The 25,794-nt window shown below is 39.9% G+C and overlaps 2 protein-coding genes across 7 annotated transcripts in view; one reads left to right on the top strand and one right to left on the bottom strand.

Moving 5' to 3' along the window:
• The window catches only part of EFL1 (elongation factor like GTPase 1), a 244,496-nt gene that overhangs the window by 155,541 nt on the left and 63,161 nt on the right, over window positions 1-25,794 (top strand). For all 5 annotated transcript variants that reach the window (XR_012582139.1, XM_026791297.2, XM_074549267.1 and 2 more), the window contains exons 24-30: window positions 1,448-1,630; window positions 3,648-3,767; window positions 4,434-4,646; window positions 6,662-6,845; window positions 9,252-9,456; window positions 10,289-10,398; window positions 10,957-11,171. Coding sequence is in view for 4 of the 5 variants with exons in the window: in XM_026791297.2 (XP_026647098.2) it covers window positions 1,448-1,630; window positions 3,648-3,767; window positions 4,434-4,646; window positions 6,662-6,845; window positions 9,252-9,456; window positions 10,289-10,398; window positions 10,957-11,171 (1,230 nt within the window). In the remaining variant the exon portion in view is untranslated. The remainder of the gene's footprint in view (window positions 1-1,447; window positions 1,631-3,647; window positions 3,768-4,433; window positions 4,647-6,661; window positions 6,846-9,251; window positions 9,457-10,288; window positions 10,399-10,956; window positions 11,172-25,794) is intronic.
• Window positions 14,123-25,786, bottom strand: SAXO2 (stabilizer of axonemal microtubules 2). 2 transcript variants are annotated; one of them, XM_074549272.1, is made up of 4 exons: window positions 25,627-25,786; window positions 19,806-19,985; window positions 18,413-18,615; window positions 14,123-17,694 (listed from the first exon to the last, which is right to left on the bottom strand). In XM_074549272.1, the coding sequence occupies exons 1-4, from the start codon at window positions 25,665-25,667 to the stop codon at window positions 16,721-16,723; spliced, it is 1,398 nt and encodes a 465-aa protein (XP_074405373.1). In that variant the 5' UTR covers window positions 25,668-25,786; the 3' UTR covers window positions 14,123-16,720. The 2 variants fall into 2 exon arrangements, with proteins under 2 accessions (XP_074405373.1, XP_074405374.1); XM_074549273.1 differs by lacking the exons at window positions 18,413-18,615; window positions 25,627-25,786 and having other exon boundaries at window positions 19,806-19,949.

The following is a 25,794-nucleotide window of genomic DNA, read 5'->3' as shown; positions in this document are numbered from 1 at the left end:
AATAAAATCTGTGATTACGCAGAGTGTTTCTCTCCACTGCCTTTCTAGACAAAATGGCGGGGGGAGCTTTTTCCTTCAGTGAAATAGCAGGTTCCAAAAAATATGTCTGGTTCCTATTACAGCAAAGGAAAAACTTGAGGTGTGCATTGGAAGTGCTAAGCCAGTGATTGAAATGTTAAAGTTGTTCCTAAAGGCCATTCCACATCATGAAGACATCATCTGTAAAGTAATACTGCACAATGATCTGTGAGGAGAGGAGCCTGAATTAGCATTCAGGATGGCTGCAGCTTCCAAATGTCCCACATTGGGGTCAGCTCCTGCAGCAGAACCCAGCTGAGGGGCCTTCAGTGAGCACTGACCAATTTATTTAGTGAAAAAAGGGTTCAGGTGAGAGATTTTTTCCATTTGTGACTTGTCCCATCCCCACACTTTGGTGCACGTCTGTGGCTGCTCAGTGTGCCACGTGTGCCAACTTACCCAGTGGCTTCCCCAGGATTTTGGAACTTGGAAAGAGCATTTCTGCTGCAGCAGCTCAACCAGAGCACATCAATGAGGTGTCTGATTTGCTAACTTGCAAAATCTCTTTTTAAAGGCAAGTATTTGAGGAAAATAAAACAGTCTTCCCACTGGTAGTGTGCCAGTGGAAAAATAATTTCATTAAAAATAAGCATTCAACATAATTTATTGATTAAAATTGAAAATTACAAGTTATCTGCAAGAGCTGAGGCTCTCAGAGTTCAAGCACTGTAGCAGCAATGATGGTAGACCTTCAGCTTCTGTACCACTGTAACTGAGATTGCTTAACAGGAGAACTCCTCTTTTCATTATTAATGAAATTAATACTCTTTCTGTTCCTTCACCCTCTGTCATTACAAGCTGTTCAGATCACATCTGCAACTTGGAGAAGTTGTCACAACTATTTTGGCATGAATTAGCCACATGTATTTTCTAATTTTTTTTTTCTTCAAAAGAAATAATGTTATCCCAAATTTTTCCTAATTTTTTGATTAAAATTTTAATCTTCCTTCCTCTCTTCTGTCCGTCCTTCCTTGTGGGAGGCAGCCTGAATGAAAAGGTACTGTACAGATCTTTCCATCAGCTGGTCCTGGCTGGGTTTAGTGGTTTCACATCTTTGAGTGAGATGTGTGAGCACATTGCTTTTGTAGGCCTGGTAGCAGTCTGTAAAGCTGTCTTTGAGCTGGACTTGCAGAATTTAACCCCTGAGCTTTATTTTTAGTGGGATGATGAATTATTAATAGGGCTCACAATTGAGATTTTTTTCTTGTGTGTGAAAACTGCTTGTTTTACTGCAATATTGTTACCTGAGTTTTCTCACTCTGTGAAATGACAAAGGAGCTCACAGTTCTTGAATGCTATGGTAGCAGTTAGCAACTCAAACTTTCTGTTATGTCTCACAATAAATCATTTAATTATTTTCATTTTAAAGGTGTTCCCAAACCAAATGTAACATGGCTGAAGAAGAAGGATGTTTTACAAATAAATTCTTCCTTGGTTTTGAATGGCTCTTTATTTCTGAGCAATGTTTCCTCCCGAGATGCAGGAACATACACCTGCAGAGCAACCAATGCTCTTGGAAAAGCTGAGGCTGCATCTGTTCTCCACATAACTGGTAAGTGCTAAATGAGAATTCCTTACTGATAACAAAAGTTAGCCAATTTATAATCAAAGTTCGACCATAAAATAGTTGGGGGCATATTTAACACGTTATTGGAAATTTGAACTTTTTGATTTCATCTGATTCCCTTGGATGTGTTCTGTATTTTGTGTTTCCTGTAATGTGGATCTAGGTACAGATGGTTTGACTTGTGACTTCAAGGTTGCTCCATCTCCTTGCTTCCAGGTGACAAATAATCAATCTTAAACCACCTGACCCATTAGGAACTAAATCCACTGTCATATTACAGTGAGCCCAATGCTTCTAACTAGAGACACAAGGCAGGCTTGAGTGTTCAGAAAATCTTCAGGGAAACACAGGAAAATGAAGGCAAAGACTGGTTTGGGGGGGTTGGTGTTCACTTTTTTTAATTATAGAGGCTAATAAAGTGTAGGGGAGTGGAAAAGAAAAAAAATTTATTATGAACCTCAAACTCTCAGAATAGAAAATGTAAAGAAAAAATTCCATCAAGATACCTCTGTTGTAAGTAGGTTAATAATATAGTTCTGTATAATGCAATCATGCCTTGCAAATCCCTGCAGTCATTGGATCCTTTGGCTCTAGAGAGGAGCTCTCCCACCCCTTTGCTGTGCAGAGTGCAGCTGAGCTCCCCGTGACCAGTCCTGCCACACAGATCCTTTCTTGGGCACCCACCCAGGGCAGGTTGTGGATGTTTGGGGCTGTTGGCTGAAGAGGATGCTCTAGAGACAGAATAAGAGTCTCTGTGTGAGGATGAGTGCAGACTGAAGCTGCCTTCCTGCTTTCAGTTTTCCTGGAGTACATCAAAATTTCGCATGTTCCAGAGAGGAACATTATTATAACGACATGACTGGAGTATTGCTCACAAGAGTCTAAATTTTGTTTCAATTCCTGGTAATGTGACATTAGCTCAAATAAATCTGGGGTGGATAGGGGAGGGCCAAATTCTGCAAGTTTTTGGCTGTGCAAGGCTGCAGTGAAATGGGAGGACTTTTGCTGTCAGGACTTAGAGATTGCAGTGGCTCAGTGTTTTGTGAAACGTGCCATCAGATTTTTGGCTTGGCTACAGGACTTGCTTGCCTGATCAGGGCCAGACCAGCAGTAGCACAAAGTCTGTGCAGCCTTTCCAATAAAACTCCCTAAGGAGTTTTGCCTTCTGGACAAGGCAACCAGTCCTTTGCCTGTGGAGCTGGCCTCAGCGTGGTTTTGTGGAGAGTTTTTGCCCTGGTGTTTACAGACAGGCAGGAGGCTTTGTGCAGAAATCACACACTGAGGAAAAGTGTTGAGCCAATGTAAAATGACCCAGAGAATTTAGAATATAGCAAAAGATTTAAACCCTTCTGGAAGGAGAGACATAGATGTTATGTACGTTCATTAAAACAGAAATGTTGACTAAGTGGTAAGAACTGTGTGTTACTGACAGATTGCCCACATTTTTGGCAGTTATTCTTTCAGCATATGAGGAAAAGGAGGAGTTGCTATAGTGATGGGCATTTGTCTCTGCATTCATCTTGCTATCTCCATGCATAATGAGATTTTAAAAGATGTTCTTTTTTCTATGATAACATTTTGTTATAATTCTACCTAATGGAACAGAGGAATTGGCCAGATTCCACTGAGAAAATTCTTTTTCTTACAATTTTTGCGTGCAGTGAAATAATAAATAATGTTGTCATGATCAACAGGAAATACATCCTGTAAGTCTTGTTTTTATACTCTTACAGGCTTGTTTTTCTAACAAATTCAATAAATGTATTGATTTATTGAATTATTCAGAAACTTGCACTAACATAAATAATTTCTGTTTCCCTGTACACATGTAGTTTATGAGATTGATAATTTAACTGCATAAATGAAGTTGATCCTAAAGAATTCCGAACTGCTGTTAACTTTCTGCTTCATGTCTACCATGCTGGATATTTGGATATGAAATGTTTTTTGGCATCATGATTTAATTCTTGCTCAGAAGAGATCTTTATGCACTGTGTTACAGAACAAAGACTTGCAGGGAATAACACTCAGTTATTGAAGGGAAGCAGAAGGAAGCGTGTCCTGATGGCATCTGGGATTGGTACAAATGTCACTGTGGCACCTGGTGATCCACTAAGGATAGGTGTGTTGTCTTTTCTGCTTTTTCATATTATTTATTTTATTAATTAATATTATTTATTTTATTAAAATAGAGGCCCCCCCATGGAAAAAAGCGAGTGCAATTCTGAGGTGAATCACCTTGACTCTAAACCCATGCAATTACTCTTTGAGCTTTATTTGAAAAAATGGAAGTGATTCAGCTAGGCTCTGTTTGTGGGGTTTTTTTCCTGTATAAATGAATGCCTTTGTTTCCATCCCTGCCTCTGCATGTGGAGTGAAAATGCAGCAATTTCATTTAATGTATTTATGACTCCTTTCCCAAACAGATAGAAGGTCTTTAATTGCAGACCTATTTGCATATTGTAGTGTCTAGGATGAAATCTTTGTTCCATTTAAATCATTGCTTACCCCCTTTCACTTTGTTCCTATAGAAGATAAGTTTATAAGAACTTACTGAAAGGGAAATGATGGAGAAGTGTGCTAAGTACACATCAGCTTACAGAGCTCAAACCCCTCAAGGGCCAGGCAGGATTTTAGGCCCTAACTTGGACTTTAGTGAATTTATGCATATTCTTGTTTTTATTTAGGATGGTAATGTCCTTTATGCAGAATCACACACTTGTACATACTTGTTCACAAACGTTTCAATGTGCTGAGAAAAGCCTGCTAAAATGCTGTTGATTTTTAGGTTGCCCAGTGCTGCCCAGTCACAGGAATACAGTCCAGTGGCTCTTTGGAGACATCCCAGTTGAGGAAGTTCAGACCCTGGAATACAGAACCCTGGTTGGGGGTCGTATCCTAGAGGTGAACACCAACTCTGGTCAATTTGCTGGACAATTCCAATGTCGGACCTCAGCTAGTGCAAAACCAATGTCAGTCTGGGTAAATGTCAAGAAGGAAGGTTTGTTGACAATTATATGACAAATTCTTGAATTTTAAAATGTCTTCTTTTGCTCTGTAAAGACTTTCCTGATAACTAACTTTCTTTTCTGCATTGCAAGTAATTCACCTTCATGTATGGTGTTATTTAAGTCAGTAGACAATGCCATACTCAGAGTTAGATATGGTAATTAATGTGTATCCAAATATCCTGTGGGGGTTCTTTCTGCTTGCCTGTGTATCTGAGAAGCTGAGAGAATGTGTCTTTCTGCTTAAACAACTTGAAATCAGCAAGGTTTTATCAACCTCCCCTTCAAAACAATTCCCCATGGTAGCTCACCAAACTGAAACAAAACTGACTTAAAGGTCAACTTTGGAAGTATCTTCCTTATAATAAAAATAATTTTAATGTAACTGTCATATTCCAGGACCATCACAATTAATATGGTAGTGATCTTATAGCAGACACCCTTAATCACATCAGTACACTAGAGCACACTGCCCACTCATAGATTTCCATGTGAAATTCTCAAGAATGTCTTGTAGGGTTCCCCAGCATAATCTGCTGTAAGCTTTTCTATGTTTTATCTCTTCACATATCAGTTTGATTTGGCTTATGACTGTTCTGCAAGGGACTCAAGCAGTAGGATTAGATCCCCTGGGCTCTCCATGAGGATGTTTTGGTGACTGTTCAAGAGTGAGGAGGGCTCTGGAGTGCCTGAGGTTATGAAGGAAGTTACATTTGCAAAGGAATCTTACTGAGATGTATCTACAAACATTTACTTTAAAAAATCAAATGTAAATCAGAAAACACCCTAATAGAACTTTTCCAAAACTAGGTCCAGCCCTAGATCTAATCTAGATCTCATTGCAGTTGGAGTTTCTCCCAGTTATTGAACTGTCCGCCTGCAGTCCTCAGCTGGACTGCCCTGTGGTTCCCAATCCCCTCTCCAGTCAGACTGGGCAGTATCTTGGGGTGATTCCATTTTCTAGTTCTGAGCTTTACCTGTGATTGACACTTAAGTAAATGTTTCATCACTGCCATACCCATGCATTTGTGAGGCTCTAAAACCCCCTTGGTGGTTTTTGCACAGTAGGCATTTTGAGGGCACTTCTGAGCAGTGTCATCCTAGTTAAACAAACAATACAGTCTCTCCATCATAGCTGCAGTCAGTAAATTTAACTATTTCTACTTTGAAAAAGGCCCTTTTGTATTATTTTAAAAAATCCAGAAGTAATAAGGAAACATTGAAAAACAATAAGTTAAAGAATTCATTATGTGCTGCAAGAGTGAGTCTGTGGACACAGCTGGTAGCTATCAATTATTCTTGGTTATTATAGAAAAACCTGACTCCTTCTGTGATCACATAAAAATCTGTCAACATTGCATAGTACTTCATCTTTTACCAAGTGTCAAAAAAAATTGTGGAGGAAGGGGTAAGTGTGGAATTTTGACTAAATATAAAGGTAGTAATTGTTAGAGGTGATCGGTTTTTAATATAAAACGCTCTTTAGAACAAATTCCTTTTTCATCTTGCCAGATGCCTCAGTGGCAAATTATTTTTACATTAAATACTTCTCTGTAGTTTAGTACAGGATTTTCTTAAATCCTAAAATTATGTGAGGTGTCTGGAGTAAGATGAGTTTTGTTCAGGACAAACTTGCTGTGGAACAGCAGGAAACCTAGAGAGCCTGATTTACAATTTCCTCTTTTTAATGCTCATTGTATAAAAATGTTATGAAAGTTTTAAAGAAAGCTCATCAGTTCCTACTGTGAGCCAGGCTCTGCCCTTCATGTGCTGATCTCATTTGCCTTCTAGAGGGCTTCATAGGTAAGGGCTGACCTGGAGGGGAAGCTGAGCAGAACTAAATTCTACTTTGGCCCATGGTCCCTTTTCACAGTGCTGAAATATTTGCTTTTCTACAGAGGATGTGGTGTCTATCCAGCCTACAGAGTGTGCTGCCAAATCAATCAGTGTGACACACAGTTCCAACGTACAGTGCCTCTCTCACACTGCTTCCAATTGTATTTCTTAGGTTTCACCTGGGACTATGCTCAGTGGAGTCCCTGCTCTGCCACCTGTGGGCATTCAGGAACCCGCTCCAGGAGCCTGCAGTGCTTGAACACAGAGAAACAGAGAGTAAATGAGTCCCAATGCAGAGAGCTGCAGAAGCCAGGAATTGTTTACCAGCCCTGCAACAGAGAGGACTGCCCTCCCAGGTAAACTCCCTTCTGCTCTATTTCCATCAGCTCTTGGTGTATGAAAATGCACTCACCACCTCCTGAAATAGTTTCTGTGTTTGTGCTCTGAGTGTGGAATGTGGGGTTTACTTCACCATGAACCCTAAAGCAGGAGAGATGTGGAAATGGATCACAAGCAAGTAGGGAAATGCTTGATTCAGCTGAATAAATAAGAGCTGAGTGTCTCCATGCTGCTGCAGCAAGTCTTGCTGTTACCACACCACACCTCAAAAGCTAAGCTGGAGATCTCTCTGAGACACTGGGATGTGCAGTTTTGTGGAATTTGTGCCTCCCCAGAGGGAAAACTTGTTGTGTTTAGGGTGGCCAGGGTAACTCTGTGCTCACCTGCTCTGCTTTGTGCCAGCAGAGCTCTCAGCAAGATGTTTTCTGAGGAATGCCTCATTTCTCTCTATTGCCCTCACCACAGTGCTCCTTGACTGTCCTTCCCTGCCAGTTTGCTCCCTGGATCAGCTGGGGATCAAGGGGCTGAAAATATTCATGTCACAAACAGGTGTATCACAACATCTGATTCCAAAGGCCAAAACAACACCTCTAGACAATCTGAGTTGCAGTGAGCATTCCAGCTCAACAGGGTGTTTCTCCAGGATTTCAACAGGAAACCCCACAGGATCCTCAAAATAAGTGCTTTTTGTTGCTTTAAAGAATTGGCCATTATCATCAGCAAAACTCTAAACACACTTTAGAGTTGTTCCTCACTGGAAATTGTTGGCAGGGAAGTGTTAAGACCTTAGCTGACATTGTGAGAGTGCATCTTGCCAGTATGTTCTGAATTCTGTTCTAAATGCAGAAAACCTAGCCACAGATATGTATCAGGAGAAGTTGTTTATGTTTCATTATTAGCAGCCAAAAAACAGATTATCTTAAATTGTGATACTGAACTCCAGCCAGCCCAGAGAAAGCTAACATTTTGCCAGTAGAAAAATACTGAAATCAAACCAATGGTTTGAAACTCAGCTTCAGTTGCAGATTTCTCTCTGAAGCTCCAGCATTTGGAGCAGATGACAGGAGGGTGCAAGAGGTCCTGGGGCTCCTCTGAGCAAGGTCATGCCTTTCAGGGGTTTGCAGGGCATGACTAAATAATCTGATTATCACTGGCCTTGGAGTATTCACAACATAAACAAACTGGTTCTTTCATATAGCTGAGAGATTGGGAACTGAGTTGTCTTTTTATATGCTTAGATTTGTTCTGCTTTTAATTTGCCTTTATGTAATCACCAATGAAAGGCAATTGTGTGTATACTAACATAATTAACTCTGCCTCCAGCCATACTTGTATACTGAAATATTAATTGGTTTTCTTTTATGGAATATTCCATGCTTTCTATACAGGAAGAGCATCCCAGATGCCTGGAAAATAGCCCTGTGTGTGTTTCTTGGTGCCTTTAGCCTCTTTCCTTCCCTGTGATTGCTGACCTGGGAGGGAAGTGAAAAATTTCGGTTCCATTTTCCCACTTACTGATTTCTGCACAATCTTCTCATCTCAAGGCAGCTGTTTAGAAAGCATCCATAGAATTATAAAGCCTTTAGATGTTTAGATATATGACCTTAATTAGTCGAAGAGTTTTGCATGTGTTTAGTCACTTCTCTCTGTCACAGTGGAGAGCTAGAGTTAAGCAAATATAAGGCCTTGAGTATCTACTTAACTTGTGCTTTGCTGTGCATGCCCCGCACCAAATGTTTGCAAAAGTACTTGAGCTTTAAAAGGGAGAAAAAGACAAGGGTGCAGACTGTAAAAGATTAATCTTCCTTGAATGCTATTTGAGCGTAGGAGAATGAAATAATTGCTGAAGAAAATAGAATTTTTTTCCTGTTATCACTGCTGTGGTAGACATAAAGTCCATTTTATATTTCTAGCCTGGATTTATGCAAAGAGCGAGTCAATTTGATTGTATTACCACCTGCTGCCTCCCCGATATTGTTCCTAGCTCCCAAGACTGACTAAATATTTGCAACTTCTAATCAATAAATAACATGTTCTGCTTGATTCATTGTCTGGTGAGATCTCAATGTAATAAATTCGGATGAGTTACGGCAGCTGTCACTTTAGTGCCAACTAAATTGTTACCATCCATTTTATAAGTCATGGAAAAGTACACTCTCCTTCCTCCTGGCATGTCACATCCAGCAGGGTCTGTAGGGCTCACCTGGTAACAGATTCCGGTAGCAAACATTGTTTGTAGCAAATATGCTGTCATGAGTTAACCATATTAAGAGGACCTTGCTCAAGTGAAGCTGATTCTAACCATTGCCACACCTAAAACTTGCAAGGACAGGTTCTTTTCCATTTTCTTTGCAAACAGTTGCTGCCAGCTACCAGCAGGGCAGCAATAATTGCTGTAAATGTGTATTCTGTGCATGCTACAGGTGGGTAGCTGGGCCCTGGTCCGAGTGCTCTGCATCCTGTGGCTCTGGATTTCGGCACCGACAGCTCTCCTGTCACCAGGCCATGGCCAATGGCAGCGTCCTGGCCCTGCTGCCAGGGGCCTGCCCAGGCAGGGACCAGCCTGCAGCCAGGACACCCTGCCCAGAGCACCCCTGTCCCCCAGGGCCACCACAGGCCACCACACAGGTAAGTGACAGCGTTTGTCTGCAGCCTCCTTGTTTTATGGAAGTGGGACAGTGCCATTGTCTGATTAACTGCCCCAACATCTGTCCTCTTGTGCCCCAACATCTGCCCTCTTGCACAAGGCAGGAGCTCTGTGGCTGGAATTACCTTTCAGATCAGACAATTAGAAATCTTGTTTTTTCATTCTATGCTCTCTGAGCAACTTTATTTGTTGATAGCATGACATGAAACCAGAGTATTAGCTGCAGTGTATTTTATAAGCTAAGCCATTATGGTGTATTCCATTTTCCAAGCTAGCTTATTGCTTTTATTGCAGTCATATTAGTACACAATTTGCCTAGCTTGTGTACTAATGTACTTGTACTTGTGAAGTTCAACTCACAGAATGCACAGAAGTCTGTTTTCCTACTTTTTCTGTTTCTTCCTTCATGCAGCAAACTTGTGTTTATCTTGATAAGATTTGTATTTACTGTTCAATGTGCAAAGTAATGAATTAGAATTGCTGTTGCTGCATTCCCAATACAGGTTTTAGCAAGGCAAGTTTGTAATGGGCAGAGCTACAGAAAGAATTCTGCAGCAGTAGGGATGTGGCAGGATGAGAGAAGACAATGGATTTAGCTGTAGGAGCAGGCAGGATAGTCTTGGCAAAATTACACAGAGAGAACCAAAAATATGCAGGCCTTATCCAAACTGAGCTGTGGCAGGGCTGAAGAAGGCAAGATGCAAAAAGCCATGTCTGGGCTGTGTAGCTGGGTAGCTCCAGGAGGATAATTCTGTTGTTACTAACTCTGCTGTTTCTTTTTCCCTGCCCTCACCCTTTTCTCTCCACTGGCAGTGCTCTGGCCGCTGTGATGGCCGGCCTGCAGGCTCACAGCACCATGGGTTCAAATGTCAGCTCCAGAACGGATCCTCAGTGCCAAACTCTTCTTGTGATGAAAGAAAGAGGTAAACAGTGGGGAGAAGTTAGGAGTTAGATTCTTTAGATGATCAAATTGAAGGTACAGGATTGTCACTGCAGGACAAGTAGGCAATTTCTGCTGTGTCAGACAAAGGAAAGGAGGTAGAGATAGTCTTCCCTTTGTGGACAGTAGATGAATTCAGGAACCCAGGAGGGGTTATGCCTGAAGAACATACAGCATCCAGTATGGCATGTTCAAAGGCCAGTTAAGTTTCCTTAAAGATAAAATACCTTTTCCTATTCCAAAATTAAGAAACTGGTTTGAAAAAACTCATGTTTTCTCATTAGTGAGAAGGTGTGATGAGTGAGCACAAAATTAAATAAAGAGAATTCAACTTAAATATAAGAAAAAATGGAGCAGGTTACCCAGAAAGTTGTGGCATCTCCATCTTTGGAGATATTCAAACCACAGAGACAATCTTGAGATCTTGGTCTAGTTGGCTGTGCTGTGAGCAGGGGTGGGGGGGCTGTTCAGTTCTGTTGTTGTGTGAGTATGGGTTTAGCACAAAAGCAAACATTTCAGTGCCATTTATTCCCCTGCACAGCCCTCCTGCCAGAAGGAACTGTTCTTCAGAGGGGTGTGATGTGTACTGGCGGCCAGGCCCCTGGAGGCCCTGCAGTGTGGGCTGTGGGACTGGCTTCCAGTCCAGACCAGTGTCCTGCGTGCACAGGCAGAGCAGCAAACCCGTGGCTGAGCACTTGTGCAGAGGGAGGAAGAGACCAGCGACCTGGCAACACTGCAGTGTCACATCCTGTGGCAGTATGTAAATGTTTATTTAAATATGAGCATAGTAATAGTTTGTAGCAGTTATATTAGAAAATGACTCACAGTTGTACACTATTGATTCTACAAGCATTTGATTGTACATCAAAGGTAAAACTATCCTCTCCAAGGAGCACTTCGTAATCCTGGGGTTTCTTTTCTCTAAGTAGGCCAGTTTGATATTAAAGCCTGAAAAGCACTTTTAGAAACAGGATATTTAGGAAGTTTTTTGCAAACTTCCCTACAAGACTGTGCCAGTTGTGACTCAAAAGTCCCTGAGCGAGCTGTTAATGCCTCCAAGATGGGGTTGTGTTCTGAAACAGACAATGAGCAAATGAGTGCAGTGAGATCACACCTCTTACTTGTGACCTTGCTTAGCTTTGAATCCACTGCTGCCAGAAATGCACACTAAAAAAATTACAAATCTAGCAGGAATCCATCAGTTGTTTACAATTACAATGGCAAGCTCTGCTATTTCTCTTTTGCTTGCTATAAAGCCTTGTAATGTTTAAATATATTTTTCAGAGGGCAAATGCAAGGATACAACTCACTACTGTACATTTGTAAAGCAACTAAAGTTATGCTTGATAGACACCTACAAAGAAAGATGTTGTCAGTCATGCCAAGAAATGTAAGTCCTCTATGGCAAGTTCATGATGCTGCAGTGAAGAGATGAGAAGAAATGTTCTTTAAACTAACCTGCCTGAAGTATATTCTTGTAAATGAGACATGAGTTGTAACACTTAAATGGCAATGTGGGGCTAGTGAAAACACAGCATTGTGGATTGATGTGCTGGATAAGGTGTTGTTTCTGGGAGCTTTCATTTTTCATTCTTTGCAATGGAACTTCTAATGTCTTAAACACATATGGATTAGCAAGATAATATTATGGCATAGCGTCTGTAAAATTTTGCAGGCTATCTTTTATAATTTTATATGTGAAAAAACATTACCTAAAAGCAACAAATACTGGTTACTGTCCTTAACTTATGAGGAAGAGTCACAAAAATACTTCAAAAACTTCTGGAAATGCAGCAACTATTGATTCCCAGGATTTTGGTTTGGGGTTTTTTTTTTCATCATATTTAACACCATTTTTTAAATTTACAGAAGCTGTGGCTTGTAGCTGTAAAATTTTGGCAGCAGCTTCATTTTCATAAACAGCTTGAGCTTAAGGGTTGATCTCACAGAATGTGCTTTACGGATACTTGCTCTCAGATGGATACACAGAAGTACATTGAATTTTTCCTGCTTGTACTTCTGTGTATGCAGAAACTATAAATCCTAATACAATTTTCAAAGCAGCAATGGATCTCTTTTGAATAAATGAGGTGTCATTTTTTATTGTTTCAATTCTAATTCCAGTCTCTGAAGTACAATCAGAGTTCTGGCATGGTTATACTTTTGTACTGATATTAAATGAGACAGAAGCTTCCTTGTCAGAGCTGTGAACAAACACTTGTGAGCACTGTTCTCTTGCACATCAAGTCAAATGAGGAGCCAGTAACTGGCCAAAATAGCTGTCAGATTCCTTGTCTTTGAGTAAGCATTCTATTTTTCTCCATTAATGGGGGAAAATGTCCAAGGAAGAATTATCAATTGTGAAGATAGACAAGTGCAAGAAATATATGTTAAACATTTTTCCATCAAGATGGTTTTTCCATCATGGCCATTAACCATCTGAGTCATTTGCAAGTTGATAAATTCTTACCATAATATTGCTGGGTAAATTATCTTCCATACTGCAGATGGTCTGACTACGGCTTTAAGCAGAGAGGACCCCACAGGAGGCAGAAAATAGATGATTTTTCCTTTTGTAGTATCCAAACTACTGCTCATTTTGGAGGCCTGAATGCTCACTTTGATTGGCTCTTGTTCCATCCCTGACCTGTGTGACAGACAGAGGGCTGGGAGTGCTGTGGGGGCAGCTCAGACACAGCATCCTGCACAGAGGGTTTGCATCACTGAGAATTAGGGTAGCACTACTGTATAGAAAATGTTTAGGGTGGACTATCGTGTCCAAGGCTGACTGCAAGGAGAGGATATTCCTGATCATTACCTTTTTCATCAGCAATGGGTCTTGATTGTTTAAGCAGTTTTTTAAATTAAACATTTGTAAGATACTTTTGTAGATATTTATTGTCTGATTTAAAAGTGCAATATTTTTTTTGTACAGTGTTTAATAAAGATTTTTGGACATATATTTTTTCTTATTACCAAAATTTCTTATTCATGTTTTCCCTTTATATTTAAAGTTTTCGAATGTTAACACACAGCATTTTTTTGTTGCTTTAACTTTGGTTAAGTATGCATGCTATACCAAAGCAGTGCTGTAAATGTTTGTGATTGCAATGGGCATGACGTTCCTCTGTAGATTATTTTATTGCTTCTCCAGTACCTGAAGATTTTATCTTCCTGAACGTAGTTTTGATTTTTCTGAAATAAAGTATAGTTTGATTATTCACCACTGTGATCACCCTGAGATTGTTTATTACCATGATTTGCATGGTAACTGTGCTTTTGTTCTTAGTTATTTTTTCAAATTACTTTGTCCATAATTCTGAGGTCTTTTCAAAGCCTCGGATTAGTTCTTATTTTTAACAGTCTATCAGACATATTGTCAATTTTCTCTGCAGTCTGCTTTGCACTGCTATTAAGAGTGCAAAGTAACCTTTGCACTTTTAATAGCCTGACTGAAAAAGTGGGAAGATAATTTGCAAAGATTCAAATGCCTGATTCACTGAAATCAGGATTCTTTAAAAGGTGGAATAAAAATGTGTTTCTTTTCTGGGCCTTCACCAAGCAGAGTTCATTTAGATCTAACAGAACAGCTCCATGTTTTGTATTTAGTGAGTGATGGGAATACCTCCATGAAAAAGAAATTGTTTCAGAATATCCAATATGTGTAGTCCTTAGAAAGAATAGTCTAAGAAATAGTATGAACAATAAAAGCTTTAAGGAAAATTTTATTAAATAGAAAATAAATGCATAGCAATTTAATGGTGATGTTTCAGAGTTATCCTAGATAACAATATTGGCAAAGGTTTAACTTTCCTTTTGAATTCCATTTGTGCAGTCTCCAAAAAAGCAAAGGCTCTGTACAGCAGTGCTGTGGAGCCTGCTGCTGGATGGCAGAGCACACAGAAAGCACACTCAGAATAGCAGCTGAATCCATGAATAGTTTTTCTGCTTTTACATCTTGGTTTAGCATGACATCATAAAATGCTTTTTTAACAGCTGTTATTTTGGAAAAATATTAGTTTTCCAGCCGTCTCTTCACTTGGTCTGCATTTCAGCAATTTGTTGTTAATGAAAAGGTTGACGTCAGGTATTGAATAGTGTCTGAAGTTTTATAATATCATTTGATGCTTTTCCTGGAAGCACAATCAGCATGTTGGGGCTTTTTCAATTGTAAAGTAATAAAGGCTTCTCTCTTTCACTATTAAACTTAGGGGAAAACATTATGGACAAAATGAAAGGAAATATGCCCCTCCACCCTAAAAAAGCCTTGAAACACATCTGCAGAGGAACTGTTAAATGTATCTGAGTATGCCCTCCACTTCCCTTCCTCTCAAAATGCTTGTACCGTGCTGGTAGGTGGCAGCAAATGACTTTCCATAACTTAAGGGAGGGAAGTGACTTCAGAACTGAAAAAACAGCTGTGAAAATTTAAAAAAGCATCTGGGCTCCCTCACAGGCCTAGCAGAAGAGCCATTTTGAGCAGAATATGCAGGCACATGTAATTTCATGGATTCAGACTGCATTTCTCCCTCCCTAGACAGGAGAGCTGGAGGGCATTGGGAGCTTCTGAAAATGGCTCCAGAGGTACCAGGACTGTGTAAAGCATGTGGACCTGAGTAGGTGTGACTGTGCAAAGTTTTGGCTTTGTTTCCTCAGAAGTTTTGGCTTTGTTTCCTCAGTTGTGGCGTGACAGAGAATGACTCAATAGAGTGTATTTTTTCTTTTGTGGTACAGAAAGATGACAGTCAGTTGGACTTTTTCCTGTCCTGCTTTTAGAATCTCGCAGGTTTTCATTGTCCTTGTTCATTCACAATCACAATGAGGGAGGTGAATAATTTTCAAACAGAAAAGTAAAACTGATTTGCCATGTCATTAACAGAGTAAGTGATACTACAAAATCACAGTACAAAGACAAAAGTTCTGTAAAAGTGACTGATGCTCTAATATTGTCTGGATGCCTCTCATGAAATGCTTTGGTGCACAGATGATTTGCTCAGTTCAGCTTTGTTGCTTTCATATGACCAAGTTCCTGCTTTAAAAATATTGCCATCATTGATCTTAGCCCTTTAATAAGAGACTTTGTTTATGAAGTACAGCCACATGATTCTGCAGAACCCAAATACTGCTCTACACCAATGAGTACAAGATATGCAATACTGAGAAAAAAAAATCATACTGGAGTAGTGTGGTAGAGCATGACAATACAGTTAATTACAGAACTATTAATTGGGACTTGCTTAAATCCTGAATGTAATAAAACTAAAATTGATTCATCTGGATTTTTCAAACTCAGCTAAAGATACATAGAGAAAATACTAAATATTTCATACAGAAGCAATTTCATATAACATTTCTGTAAAAAATGGTGTCTGTGTATTTGGAACAAGCAATTCTTTGAAAAGCAGACAGACTGAAGCCAGGCTGCCTACAGATTTCTGCATCTCAGCTGGTATTTCATTTTTTACCTGAGTTTACTCTCTTTTCTGTAAATCTATGCAGTCTCATAATGAGGTTTGACTGAATTTGCACACTGGGTTTAAAGATGATTCAGACAGGCACTAAGTGTGTCAGTGTGTCCAAGGTGCATCAGTTTTGTTTCCTTTGGAATTAAGGCTGAAAGAGCATGATCAGGGAAATTAAGAAACAGAGTCTAATGACATACTTTTGGTGCTGAGTGGTTTCAACTACATGAACAGAAAAAGAGTGAGGTTACCACCTGTTAATTGCTACTAGAAATTACAGTGGGACCTTTATACTCCAGATCTGAATGAAGTTGAAGCAGTGATGACTACAGCTCAAAACAGGTTTTTAGAAATGCCTAGGTGTCATAGCATGCAAATCTTACAGATTACTGAGATTATGACTGATTTGTTTGATTATTTTAAATAGCATTATTTGCTTACTGTGTAAAGTATTTTATCAGCAAAAGGCACTTGTTATTTCACAAATACAATAATTTGATTGCAGAAAATATCAAATAACTAAGTATGTTATAAAGATGCTTGAGATGGAGCGTGATGAAATCTGGGGAGTCAAGAAAACTAGAATACACCATCAGAAAAAGCACAGATGCCATGTAGGGAGTAGTGCTCCTTCAGCATTTGGCAAATCTTTATTAGTCTCATAACAAGAACTTTGGTTTGGCTTTGGTTTTCTTCAAACTCCTAAAAGCAAAATTTATTTAAATAAATAACACTGAAAGCAGGTTAAATAATTTATTTAACTTGCTTTCAGTGTTAAAGAGAAAATGAACAAGCTGGTTTCCCATTATATAACTAAGGTGCTTGCAATACTGCATGTAAGTGTTATGACACAGCAGGTACTTCCTCTGGAACAGGACTGCTGTCTGCGCCGGATGGTTCTGGGGACAGCCGGCGGTAGAATCTGTGACCCTCAGAATCTGTGTTGACATAGACATAACCCACAGCATCTGGATTGAGTCCTGGGCAGACCTCTGGCTTCTTTGGTGTATATTCAGTGCGGTACAAAGTTTCATCTTTAAAAGGAACTCCAGTAGGTACAACCTCTACAGGTTTGAAACTTTGAGGCGGATTGGCCTGATGAGGTACGTAATGGGACCTGAATGTAGTTAAACTAGCAAATCTTCCTGTGGGCTTTTGAATTTCCTCTTCTTTCTTAATAAGCCCTCGTGGAGGAACTCTCCAAGGCTGATAGTCTTCTTTTGTAGTAGTCTTCCCTTGAAAAGGGCCAGTGGTTTTTCTTCCAGGAGCTGGTTTCATGGGGGCTCTAGGAGCAACCTTGTGTTTAATGTAATCTAGACGGTTTGAGGACTTGAGGTCCATCTTGTCTGTGGGTGGAACGTACTCTCTTGGTTTGTGGAACTCAGGCGCGGTGACCGAATACGGCTGATAGCGATCCTGGAATTCAGTGGTTCCTTTAAAAGGATCATCAGATCCATGTTTTTGACCTTCAGGCTTGCAGCTTTTTGCTTGTTCCCCAGGCGTCCCTTTAAAATCTCTCTGGTGGGTTGTGAGATCTTCAAAGGGTTGGTCGCTTGGCTTGTACTCTTCCCTTGGCCTGACGAACAAGGGCTCCAACTCATGGGCGACGTAGGCCGTGCGATGGATGGTGTTGCCATCAAAAGGCCCCTCTGGCAGCTTGGTGTCACAGGGTTTGCAGCTTGCAGGGGGATTGGGCTGCTTGGGGATGTAGTCATCTTGAAACGTGGAAGGATTTCCAAACCTCTCTGAAGGTGGCTCATAGTCACGCTCCACCTTACAGGGTTCTGTTCTTTGACTTTTCCATAACCTGTAGTGATCTGTAAGGCAAAACCAAAATTCCACCACATGGGTGTTATTACCTAAAACTAGTCCTTTAAAATGAAGAGAAAGTCTTTTGGTATTAAATCTTGCAAAACAAAGAAAATGGATGTAAGTGAAAAAGATAATTTTATCTGCATGTCTGTGATCTGATGAATCACACTATTATAGTGTGATTTATAGTGATAAAAAACAGACCCCCAAAATTGTACCTGATGCCCTATTTTGACTCTTTGCTCAACAGAAACTATACAGAAATATCCTTATACATGCTTTAATACAGTATCTTCCACTGACCATTGTAATAGAATAATTTGTGTCAAGACAGATCATTACTGGGATGATGTATATGTAAGCTATACTGTACACAAGCAGAAGCCTGAACTCCATTTTTGACCTATTCTGTGGAAAAATAAGTGACATGAATTAAAACTACCTGAAAAATACACTGCACCTTAATTTCCACCCAATTTTGCCTGGATAGCCCAACCCAGGTGCATGTTGGAATTTCCTTGTAGCTGACCAAACTTCAGAGAGGGCTTTTAGCTTAGAAGCAATAGGTGTCCCCTCAACAACAGGAGTGCTGAATGTTTTAGGGCATCATCACCTGCTTCCTAGTATGTTTTACTCTCTGTCCCAAACCAACAAATCCAGTTTCCAACATAGGAAATTCCAATGCTACCTTCATCTGGGTTATTTCCCTTTCTGTATTATTACCCCGGTAGGTTGGGACAGTATCCACTTTGGCATCTGAAGTATGTTTCCTCTCTCGAGGCCTTGCTAATGTCACTGGTCCTACTTTATGAGGATTGTAATCTCTCTGGTAAATGGTTCCCAGGTCAATCTTCCCTGACTTTGGTCTATATTCTTCTTGTTGCCGAAAAGGTCTTGTAACAATTTCATACGGTAAATAATCAGACCTGAATTGGGGAAAAGAAAACACTGGTCAAAAAATCTTTTCTTCCTTCTGAAACCACTGCTGTATTTTTTCCACTATTCGGAAAAATAACAAAATGTTTACTCTGAAAAACCACAGACACCACATGTTGGAAGGATATCACAAAGGAGAGAAAACCACAATACATAAATCAATGGTCTCTGATGCATTATAGAGTCTTTACTCAAAGGTGGATGGTTTTTTAATAGTCCAAGTCCCATTCATGGTTTAACAACATTATTTAAAGTGTCTAAAAGGAGACTTACAAAGTTGCTATAATTTTGCAAAGAAATTATCAGAAAGCAGAAGCACAGCAAAGCTCAAATTACTACAAGTAGTAGCATTTACTGATTGCATGAGGAGAATGGAATATAATCAGAAACAGCATTTCACTGTTTTTGTATGGGCACATTACATTAAAAGGATGTATATTACATGTGTGGGTGTTTAAATAGATCGTACAAGCACATGAGCAGTTTGGCAGAACAGCATTTGGCCTTTCTGTTTATGTCTCTTTGTTTTTTGAGAAACAAAAAAATTTCACCAGATACCCTCACAGCTTAAAAGAAAAACAATAATAATGGAAAAAGTAAATGTTGATGCTGCTGTCACATCACTAACAATGAATGGGTGATTTTTTTTCTAATTCTTTGAAAGATGCTCTTTAATTCTGTAAGCTTAAAATTAGAGTCTGTGCACAGATAGGATAGATAAACTGAACTCCTTTACAGGTTGCTTTCCTTAAGCTAATAATATTCTTTAAACTAATGCTCTGAATTTAAAAAATCAGTAAAAGAATTCAGTTTCTTTTTTCTTAAGATTTCATTATTTTGGATTTTTTATATATACATTACAGAAAATTCCCCAGTTCACTAGGTTTTCCATAAGACCTAAATTTCCTAACAGGCTGAAAACAAGACAAAAATTTTTGATTGTCTTTACAGGTTAAAGGGTGCTGTAAAGAATGCAAATCTTGCTGGGTACATGTTTTGCTATTTTTTATAACCTTTTTGTGGTAACTGTATTTCTGTACTCAACATTTATACTTTAAATATGCAAAAAGTGCAAAGGATTCAATGACTGCATTTTGAGAAGATTGCAATACAATAATTAAAAAACAAAGAATGAAAAACTTGACAGACTAATTCTAAAACATGGTTTGAAATTATTTACTTGAACGTTGTGGTGCCGTCCATTCTCGCCTTGTCCTCTTGGAGCTCTGGCTTTGGCTTGCAGCTCTCAGGAGGGCAGACGTTGCCATAGCCAGGGTAGTTCTCCACATACTCAGTTTTGTGGCTCGGTTTCGCTCCATCATCATAAATCTTTGTGGGTTTGTGGCAGCAGCGGTGGCGTCTGGGTCAAACACATCAGAGCAGAGAATTTTGAATCGTTTCATTTAAGAGGAAAACCCATATTCTGTCTGCTGGGAGTGAATAACAAATGGGGAAGATTGAACAATGTCAGTAGTTTTTGTTTAAAATCTTTTCTGAGTGATAAAACCACAAAATATTGTGCTGGTGGCACAGGTCCCAGAGCACATCATGCTAATACAGTAATGAAAGCACTGTCAGCTGGGACTTAGTCCTTGGTGCAGAATGCAGAGGATGGACAGAGTTGATCTCAGTTCTCTAAATGGTGCTAGCACCAACATGCACTTTCCTCTTGTCTCTAATGTTTAATGATAGTCCTCCTTTTATTTGGAAAAGTAACTAACTGTGCTTCATTTCCTGTCTCTTTCTTGCTATTACTTTATTGCTTGTATTTTTATTTCTGTACATCTCACCTATTTTCACCACTACTGATTAAAACTTTTTGATTAAAATTTTATGGTGTGAAATCTCATGTGCCCTTCTAGTGCTCTGCAGGCCATTTATGAATTTCCAACTCATTTTTTCCTGCACAGGCTGACTAAATATCCAAAACACATGTTTATTTGAAAGTAACGACATCTCTTTTTCTTAATTGGTTTTATTTCAATTCCTCCTTGATGCTTCTATCAGTGACACCATTGTGCAAAAAGGGAGGCATAATGGGAGGTATATAAGGACAATTCCTTATTTATGCCTTGTTGTTTTCAATTAATGATCCATAAAATTGAAATTTAAATGTTATTGTTTTGAAAATCTTGTTGTAGTAGTTCTAATTTGCACAATGCACATCTCTGGCTGACCTCAAGGAAACCTATGACAGGTTTTCCTCTTACTTATGGCTGACAACTTGCAATGCAAAGGAAAAAAACAATACATTTTTTTTCAAAAGAACAAGTATTGTAAAATTCTGTGATGAAAAGTTAATTATCTAAACCCCAAGAAGGGGAAAACTGCACAGCTCTTAGTAAATACAAATAAATTCAAGTTTCAGGAAGCTAGACATCCAAAGAACATTTCAAAGGTCTGCAGAGAATTTTAGCTAGCACTGAACACCATAAAGGAAAATATTAAATTAAAGCAAGGTAAAATAGAATACAGAAATCGACATGAAGGACTCCTGCTGGGAAAATGAAAAAATGAAAAAAAACACTGAAAGAAGTTCTTGGAGATCCTAAAGCTGGTATTAGTTTGTGCTGCCTGATTTTGCCAGCTCAGTAGTTAAAAAAATGAGAAATAAAGTAGCCTTGTCTAAGAACTCAGATCCTTTCAAAGCCTCAGGTGTTTACTCCTTTTCAATCAAGTAAATTAACAATTGAGAGACCTTTTCAAAACACAGCAGGAAAGAAAAAAGGAAGAAGAGGGAAAGAACAGGAAAGGTAGGAAAACAAGGAGGTGTGTGCTGTTTCTCACTACAGTGTTTGCCTGTCATTACATTTGTCATGAAATTCACTTTCACCTCAGTAATGTTTTTTTCAGCAAGTACAAGCAGCACATATTGTGTCACATAGCATCTAAAGGTAACAGCTAAGCAGAAACAAAAGACATTGGATGGATGGTTTGAAAGCTGTTTGAAATACAGTTTATCAATTTATAATGTTCTTCATGGATTTTTTGGCATACAATTCAAAGGAGTTGGAAACAAACATTATTCATCTGCAAAAACTTCACTTTGACCATCTTCAGTTTGCCATAAGTTGGTCTGGAAGACCAAGCACCAAACAAATCACCTTCTGTGTTCTGGGCTCACCATTTTTAAGGAGTTAATTCTGAATATTTTTAAGCAATGTTGTGAGTATATCCCATGTATTGCAGAATGGACATGCTATGAACTGAAATAGATACTAGAGAAATAATTACTGCAGAGTGAGCCTGCAGTTCTTGGTAAATACAAATCAGAGGTGAAAGCCATCTACTCTTTACAAGGAAAGATGTTTGTAATTTTATTAGAATTCATTGTTGATCCATAAAATGTCCTTTAAGCAACTCATTTCTAGTGTATAAAATAATTCTGAACACACTCTAACTGCACTAAATTACTTGGAATCAGATGATATTGACAAGCAAGTTCCCACATCCTACTCTGTGTTGTGAAAGTGCTTTCAGTCAGCCTGAGGATGTAAAATTAGCTTGTGAATTTGACTTGGAGAAGAGATTGGGGTTTTTTTGGTTAACTGAGAAATCTGCTTTAGGATGTTGTTAAATTTAGAATATTGTCAAATTGCTAAACCAAAACTTTTCATCTAGATAATAATTTTATAAAACTAATTATATAAGGTATCACAGTGCTAGGAATTATCAGAGAATACAGATTACAGCTCTGATACATGAAATATGTTGCCTAGAGCTTGGCCTGCACTCCTTGAGACATTGTTTATTTTTAACTTCTTCCTTGTATTTATTCTAATTTCCACCCCAGAGTTACTGATAATTCAAATGGATTTGGTAAGAATATCCCTTTTTCCATGCCTGACTGGCACTTAATTTGATGGATTATTATTCTTTCCCTTCCTCATGGGAGACTATCTTGTGTCTTGCATCTCAGTCAGAATCTCAGCTAAATAAAAGTGACAGTACATCAGCTCTCTTGTGCCAAATGCTCTTGTTCTGGTTATTTTAATAGAATGCTGATGATTTTAACTTATTTAAGGCCTGGCACACATACTTTTTTTTTACACAATGCTAGCAAGATCCTTGAAATTCTACCACAAAACATTTTCCTCCCAGAGAACTAGACTAATAATGAGAAAAACTTAATATTTGACATAATAGAAAACTCGCCCCTCTACAAACACAGCTCAAAGCTTTTATTTTTAATTTCTTTTTAATTTTGCCAGTATACATACTATGGTCTGGAAGACAGAAATGATGGATGGACACTGTTTTTGAATCATCTACTTTCCTGTTCTTGACAGGAGATCTGGTAGTTTTTACTGGGTTTGTATTTCTGTGTGGTCAGTATGATGGCTTAAGTAACACATATTTTAGAAAAAATCTTTCCTTTTAACTTACATTTATGCAGGAATATAGATTTTTATGATAATGATAACAAAAGGGCAAGAAATGGGGGAAGTTGACAGACTGAGAAGGAGATAAAGCAGTAGTTTATTTTTGTGTCTCAAAACAACTTTTATGCTTTTGTAGGCTGTGATTGTGTTTTGTAGCAGACTAATACTATTCTTGAGTGCAGAAAGTTCATCTGCCACACAGGCTTTATTCTTCTTTGGAAGCCAGATTTACCATGCTGAATTTGAGAAAGCAGAATGAAGTTCTGTCTTACTGGCTTTGCTCCCCTGTAAGTTTTTTCAGTGTTTTTAAAATCCTGTTGATAGGGGAGATTGTTTCCTTCTATTTTATTATTGAGAATTAAACAGTAATTGTACCCCCATAACATTTCCTGCAGATAGCTAAATGATAATGTCTACAAAACATTAGATATTTATAGTTGCTTTGAAGTCCCTGCTAAGCTGTGAATGCATTGCAGTGTCCAGGTAACACTGCCAAGTGACCAAGCAGCCTTCCCCTGAAAACAGAAACTGTACACTGAAGCAAACACAATGTGCTGCCTAAATCAATAATGGCTTAAGCTTTTATTGACTGTAAAAACTTCAGTGAGGTTTATTTTAAACCACAAGCTTTATGCATATTTAACTTAATTATTCATGTTATTGAACTCAGTTTTTGGATTGAGAATTTTGGTTGAGTTGAAGCTCATTTTATGCTGTCTCATTGTGTTATCTCACCATCTTTGTACTTGAGCCCAAGCCAGGTTTGTTATCTCACCATGAAAACATTGTGTTCCAACTCTTCATTAATCTAGGGCTTAAGAAACAAATTTATGGGGCAAAATCAACCACAGGCTTGGCCAAAAAGAACATGAGGAGCTTTACTCAGTGCCGGTCTCACACCTCTGTCTACAGATGACAAAAAAAGTGGCTGATGAACAGACAGACAGACTTCCCACACAGAAACACATGGAGGGAGCCTGCTCTGCAGACCTTGATATGAAACTTGTGGGTCATGGTGCACTTTGCAACCATAGGGTTTGCTCTGTACTTCCATAAACATTGAGCACACCTCTGTGATCTTATGATGAATGTTCTTGTACGTAGTTGCTAGACTTTTAGTAGGAAGTGAATTTTTGAATCCTAGGGTGATTATTTTTGTGAATTTTTTTTAAAAAAGTAGAGAAAAAATCGAAAATATTAAAAGTTGTGACTCCGACCTGTAAATTTTCATCTGAATTTTGAAGGTCCAAGTCCCTTATTATTTTGGGACACCTGATTTGTGTGCTTTTTTTCACATATGGCATTGGTAATATTGCTTATAGACCTGTAATAGTAATTTTCCCCTAAGAATTGCCTACTGTACCCTCTTGGTACTTACTCCCTGGGTCAAAGAGGCTGCAGGATAATGATGAACTGTTTGTCTCTCTATGGGATCATGGAACATAAAGGAAAGTGGTGAGTACTAATGGATGTGATGGCAGAAGGGCAGATAGATTAGATTTCTTTCAAGGGCTGCAGTGCTTGCACAGGTTTCTGACAAAATTGGCAGAATTCTTCCGAAGGTTCTTTGGTGTAGTCCTTCAATGGGAGCTGGCTCTGGTTTCTGGAAAAGCCTGATTCTGATTCTGTCTGGGTGGCTTTTAAAGACTGTCTCCATTCTGTTCTATTTTAGTCCATTTAAGACCTTCTTTTACCCTTACCTGATTTAAATGTAAATACACTAGTTCACTTTTACTGAGAGCATGCTCATACTTGGGTTCTACTCCCCAGTGGTGCGGGGTGCTGCTCAAGTTATCAATGAGGTTGGAAAAGGCCTCTGAGATTATCAAATCCAACCTGTGACCAAACACCACCATGACAACCAGACCATGGCACTGAGTGCCACATCCAGCCTCTTCTAAAACACCTCAAGTGACATGGGCAGCCCATTCTACTGCTCAACCACCCTTTCTGTGAAGACATTATTTCTAATGTCCAACATAAAGCTCTTCTGGAGCAGCTTGAGACTGTGTCCTCTGGTTCTGTCACGGGTTGTGTGGGAGAAGCGGCTGAGCCCCGCCTGGCTGTGATCTCCTGCAGAGGGTGAAGGAGCCTCCTTTTCTGCAGCTGAACACTCCTGGCTCTGTCAGGCACTCATCACACTTGTGCTACAGACCCTTCCCCAGCTCTGACTGACTTTTTACCTTCTCCGGACATGCCCCAGCACCTCAGTGACCACTCTGAACTGAGCAGCCCAGAGCTGGACACAGCACTCGAGCTGTGGCCTCAGCAGTGCTGAGTGCCGGGGTGGGCACTGTCCCGGCCCTGCTGGGCACCCTGCTCCTGCCCCAGCCCGGTGCCACCGGCACTCCTGGAACACGTTGGCTCCCCTTCAGCTGCTGCTCCAGCACCCGGCTCCTTTTCTGCTGTCACTGTCAGCCCCTGTGCCCCAGCATGTACACTGTGTGGGGCTGTTGTGACCCCTTGACGTCGCTGAACCTTTTACCACTGGCATCATTCCATGTGTCCAGCCTGCCCAGGTTCCTCTGCGGAGCCTTCCTACCCCGCCGCACACCGATGCTGCTGCCCCCAGCTCGGAGGGAGGGTGGCGCTGGCTGGCTCGGTGCCCGCCTCACTCACCCGCAGGAGCAGATCTCGCAGATGCAGCGCGGCGGCCCCATGCCCGGCCCGCTCGGCCGCTCGGCCGGTAACCAGGGACGCCGCCGCGCGCGGCACCGGCGGCGCCCGGCCCGGCCCGGCTTCCGTCCGGCGTCACGGGGCGGGCCCGGCAGCGGCCGAGCGGGGAGG

The sequence above is a fragment of the Zonotrichia albicollis genome, chromosome 11, assembly GCF_047830755.1.
Source record: "Zonotrichia albicollis isolate bZonAlb1 chromosome 11, bZonAlb1.hap1, whole genome shotgun sequence".
NCBI lineage: Eukaryota > Metazoa > Chordata > Aves > Passeriformes > Passerellidae > Zonotrichia > Zonotrichia albicollis.
The sequence above is the reverse complement of the archived record's forward strand: the minus strand, read 5'-3'. Positions and strand labels throughout refer to the sequence as shown.